This window comes from Diabrotica virgifera, chromosome 3, assembly GCF_917563875.1.
Source record: "Diabrotica virgifera virgifera chromosome 3, PGI_DIABVI_V3a".
NCBI classification, from domain to species: domain Eukaryota; kingdom Metazoa; phylum Arthropoda; class Insecta; order Coleoptera; family Chrysomelidae; genus Diabrotica; species Diabrotica virgifera.
Window position 1 is genome coordinate 160264473 of NC_065445.1, and position 6000 is coordinate 160270472.

The window sequence follows — 6000 nt, forward strand, 5'->3', positions numbered from 1 at the left end:
ACAGCAGGCAAGAGAAGTGGATAGAGACAATCGAGTAGACGAAATTCATATCAAAGATATTGAAGAAGGATTGGCAAGAATAAAGATTGGAAAAGCGGGAGGTGCCGATGACATAGATCCGGAGATGATGAAATACGTGGGAGAACGAGGCAAGCTTTGGCTACTGGAAATAATGAGGGAAGCATGGAGAACAGAAAAGATACCGGAAGACTGGGAAGAAAATTTATTGATACCAATACACAAGAAAGGAGATGAAGCGGAATGTGATAACTATAGGGCTATATGCTTATCATCCGTGGCATATAAAGTCTACACGGGGATAATAGAAAGGAAGCTCAGGAAAGAACTGGAAGGAAAACTAGAAGAAGAACAAGCGGCTTTTAGGAAGAAAAGAGGACCAACAGATAATATATACATACTGAGAAATATAATTGAAAGGAAAAACGAAATAGGAGAAGATATTACGTATTACGTAAGATATTACGTTTATAGATATTAAAGCTGCTTTTGATTCTAAATCCCGCAAAAGATAGTAAGCGTGGTAAAAAGTACATATAGAAACGTACTTGCTAAAGTACAAATAAACGGAAACAGATCGCCAATAATAAACCTAAGGAGAGGAATAAAACAAGGGGACAGTCTCAGCCCAGTTTTGTTTATATTAGTAATGGATAGAGTAATGAAGAGCGCTAAAAGAAGGTCAAGGCAATTACAGTCAACAATAGGGTACAGGAATTTAGTACCAGTGAGAATGGAGGGATTACTATATGCAGATGACTTAGTACTAATAGAAGACAATAAAGAGAAAATGCAAAAATTAATCGATATCTGGGTGGAGGAAATAGAAAATTTGAAAATGGAGGTAAATGTAAAGAAAACGAAGACCATGATAGTAACCCAAAAGAAAAGGGAAGAAATAAACCAAACGATATTTAGGTGCAAAAACGAAATAATAGAAACAGTCTCGACGTTTGAATACCTTGGAGTAATAATATCAGAGGATGGAAAGATAGATCAAGAAATCTCATACAGAGCGAAAAAAGTAAATAAGATCTACTATGCACTAAATAAAACAATATTTGGAAAGAAAGAAATAGATAAAGAAATAAAACTGAAGGTATACAACGCAATCTCTGTACCAACTTTAATATATGCAAGTGAGACATGGGTAAACAATGCAAAAATAGACAGTACAATAAACGCAGCGGAGATGAAGCAGCTAAGAAAAATAGCAGGAAAAACAAAATTGGACAGAATAAGAAATGAAGATATTAGACAAAGACTGAAACAGGAATCGATAATAACCAAGATACAAAAAAGAAAATTAAAATGGTATGGACACATTAACAGAATGGACCAGGGAAGACTACCAAAGCAGGTGATGGAATCGAAAAGATATGGTAAAAGAAGGAAAGGGATGCCAAGGAAGAGATGGATCGATCAGATTATAGATATTGGACAGGAAAAAAGAAAAACACATCAACAAATGAAAGAGTTAGCAAAGGACCGCAATAAAACCTCCGACGCCCCTGAGGGGCATAAGGAGTTTCGAGAAAGAAGAAGAAGAAGAAGACAACGAAACCCGATTTGGGCCTCGAAACGTTAATAAAATTATTTTTTCAATTTAATTGTGGCTTATTTTCCATCTAAAAAATTAATTACAAAGTAATCGACGAAGTTTCTATATAAATGTGTAGAAACTTATTTCTAATACTTTGTAAGCGTTAAAATATTTTATTTTTTGCATGAAAACGAAGCGTCTTATGAACAAATGGGAAGATAGATTGTTTGTCAGAAATTGAACGGAGAATTCATAAATAATTTTTAATTTGAAATATCTAAGGGCGAACTATTTGTTTTCTTTAAAAAATTTCAGACCATTACCCGTACGCGCTCCAATGGTGAATATAAAATTCTTAATTGTATGTCAAAAAATGCGTAATAACTACGTCTTAAAGCCCACCAAATTTTATTTACACACCTCAACCGGTTTTAGAGAAATAAATAAATCTTAAGTTTGGTGCGTTCCTCGCCACTAACCCTGTATATTATTTAAATAAAATTACTACCAGAATGAAGACCATAGATTTTGTCATTGACGAAAACGTCACATTTATTTTGTCCGACAGAACAGACTTAAACTCTCATGCAAAAATCAGACTGCTATTTATCACCAAATGGACGTTTTAATGAGTGGAACATTAGAATGTCAAATGACAGGAATTGTGACAGGTGATACATAGCAGTCTGATTTTTGCATGAGAGTTTATTCCCTGTTCGGAGAGTTTAAGTCTGTTCTGTCGGACAAAATAAATGTGCCGTTTTCGTGGTCTGACATATATCAAAGTTTATCCGACTAGACACCTTTAAGCTATTAAATTTTCAGCTTGCCATTAATCAACTTTTTTTCATACGCGGGATCCAGACCTAATACATACCCTTGATCTGACTAAAACTGAATTATCTTCAGTGTGCTCCAAAATCATTTCAAGTAGCTCATCTCTAAATTCTTTTTGCTCATCACTTAGTTCATTGCTTGTCAAATTACTCAATATAACTTCCACTATGACCATTATTACAGAGATTCTAAGACTGGCAGGCTAAAAGTAAAATATTGCTAGATACACACTGCTACACAAAAACAAAAAAAAACAATATAATATAACACTAAACATTTCTTATATTAAAATTTGCATTATAACATACCTATTGTTTGTTTTTTAACCAAGAGGAGTGATTCAAATTTACCGCGCTGTATTGCTTGTTTATAATTGGTCCAACCGCAGGCAAGTTTACTCCACTGTTATAAAATTTTGACACTAATGACATTTATCAAATTTTGTCACTAGTGACATTTCATAGGTTAATTAAGTTATATCGGCGATTTTTGTGTTTTCTGTGTTATTCCTTTAATTTTTAGATTGTTAGTCTGCTTTTATATAAAAGGCAGTTGTTTTTGGAACTCTTTAGCGACGTATTAATTTAATATAATATTTATAGATGTTGAGGGTCGACTAGATCAACCAAAAAAGAAGATCTATTTGGTTAATATTCTAGTGATTTTCTTGGGTGTGAATCTGTCTTTTTAGTTTACTCCTCCTGGTTAAAAAATAAACTATAGAATGACATGATCTTGGTTGATGTATTCAAAACAATACTTTCACCAAAATTCATATGCAAAAATACTTAGATGCAGTGGCGGATCTAGACATTTGCCGTGTGAGGGGAAAGTTGCCTTAGGGGGGGGGGGAACTTCCAATGAAACACCAACCAAAAGACATAAAAAGATAAACCTAAATTACATAAACCACATAAATAATAACTTTATTGGGTTGATTTGTCTGTCTATGGTTAAGTTTCATGTCAGCTAATACATTTTTATGTTTCAATAATTTTTTTCTTTACTTTTGGACCTTGTTAACGGGGAGTGGGGTGAAATTTCCCCTTTTTCCCCGTATATGTCACTGCTTGAATGTGCCCTTGTTCACCACCGTCAACAATACAGGTGAAAAGACCTTGTAACATTTTTCAATATCTCATATGAAAGAGCTGCATGCTTAGAAAGTTAATATGTACAGTCCGTCTAATTTACTTACCGTTGCACGTCATTATTTACGTTAGAGATCTAAGTTGACATTGTTGCCCAATTACAAAAAATTCTTGAATTCATTTTAAATCAAATACATCACACAATTTTTCCGGAAGTGAAAACAATATTTAATGGATTACAACTACCAAATAATTACGTTCTTGTAAGTTTGGATGTCGTTTCTCTTTTTACTAACATCTATCTGGACGCTTGCATAAGATCCATTAACAAACATTGGTCTGACATAACTAAACATTGTAAAATCGATAAAGATACCTTCTTAGAACTAGTCAACTTCCTATTCAACAACACATACTTCTCTTTTAACAACAAAATATATAAACAAAAAATAGGCACTCCCATGGGAGGCTGTGTAAGTTCTTTTCTAGCCTCATATGTTATGGATGATCTTTTAGATATAGTCATCCCTGTTCTTCCATTCAGAATACCTTTTTAAAGAAATACGTTGACGACATAATCTTAGCCCTACCAAAAGATATGATAAATGAACTCTTATACATCTTCAACGATTTCGACCCACATATCCAATTTACAGTGGAAACAGAAGACAAACATCAATCAGTTCCATTCCTTGACACTAAACTAATACGTAATAATAACAACGTAATAATAACAGATTGGTATAGAAAACCTATTAGCTCCGGAAGATATATCAACTATTGGTCATATCATAAACATAATACAAAAATTAATCTTATAACACAAATAAAAAATAGAGTCTTACAAATTGCAGATCAATCACTCCATAATAAAAACCTAAAAATCCTTCATCAGCTTTTTCTAGAAAATTCATACCCAAACAAATTACTTAATAAACTACTATTCAATACAACAAATGATACATTATCTGTAACACAAACTAACCCTAATTACACACCACAAAACGTTAACCCTATAGTACACACCACAACCAACACGCCATTACCCACAATTAAATACTTTAAATTACCATTTATACAAGACTTAACACCTAAACTTACACGAATTTTTAAATCACTTGATGAGAATACTAAAATCGCTAATTACACAGTTTTAACAATCGGTTCCATTTTCACTAAAGTTAAAGATAAAACACCTAAAGACCAGTTATCTAACATAATCTACTGTATTCCTTGTGGAATTGTAACAAACAATACATAGGCCAAACGAATAGACACCTGAAAAGCCGTATCACTTCACACAAGAGTGACAGTAGATTATATCCTGATAAATGTTCCCTTGCAAAACACGTACATGATGAACAACATGTAATGAACTACAATGAAACAAAAATCCTTGCAATGGAAAATAATCTTAACAAGAGACTATTCCTCGAGATGGCATTTATCAGTCAAACAGATAACTTAATAAATAAGAAATCAGACGTCGAACATCTAAGTGAAATTTATGCTTATTTATTACAATTAGAAAAACAACATCAATAAATACATATTTTAAATAAATAATTAACATACACAAAATAATATTAAATTTTCCAACTAAAAGAAAACCGACATAATAGATTTTATTCAAATAGGCTTTTGTGACATTAGCGATTTATACCTAACTTATTTCTCACATAAAACACTCAATAACATTCAATATTTAGTATATCTAGTACTTCACCTTATTGAGATTCAATCAACTTCAAATCAAAAAATTTTCCTTCTTGTCAATATAAAAATAATTTCAATGAATTGTAATACATCACTATTAACAAAACTTCATCCATTTTATATCAAAATTGCAGTATCTCGATGTCATCTTAATATCTTACTACCGTTAACCTCAATTAGGTAAGATAAAAATTGTTAAAAAAAGATCATATAATATTGTACCATTTTTTAAATATTGTAGCTTTCATCTGATGATGCTGATGAGAATCAGCGAAATATAACGATTTGTTAAACAGAGTACCACTTTTATATATATACAAATAGTATCTTAATTGACTTATTAGGAAATACGAATTTCACTATTTTTGGGTATAGAAGTCAAACTGGGGCCTTAAAGTACACTATTATCCAATATTCAAGCTTTCGGAAATGTTTATTTCCTTTCTCAAGAATTTCTACAATGCAATAAGATAAAATTTAGAAAACATGTATGAAAGAATAAAAAATATTAATGAGTAACTTACCAGAATTTAGATTATAAAAGAATGTTGATTACAATACATAATTAAAAATACTATTACTAAAACGGCTGTTAAACATTTAAAAAAAAACATAGAAACAATAAAAATTCTTCAGAAAACATTTTAGAAAAGATTAAAAAATTGATTAATTTTGAAGTTTTGATCTAATTTTGATTGACTTTTTAAAATTTATTTATAAATTCTAAATACATGGCTGACAAAGATTAAATGTAACTATGGTCATAGTATATCGGTGTCTACATCTACAATGAAT

General features: G+C 31.4%; 1 protein-coding gene across 5 annotated transcripts in view; it reads right to left on the reverse strand.

Annotated features, from left to right (window-relative positions):
- Window positions 1-6000, reverse strand: part of LOC126882177 (condensin complex subunit 1) — an 827360-nt gene that overhangs the window by 624064 nt on the left and 197296 nt on the right. For all 5 annotated transcript variants that reach the window (XM_050646993.1, XM_050646992.1, XM_050646995.1 and 2 more), the window contains exon 5: window positions 2439-2600. In XM_050646993.1, the coding sequence (XP_050502950.1) occupies window positions 2439-2600 (162 nt within the window). The remainder of the gene's footprint in view (window positions 1-2438; window positions 2601-6000) is intronic.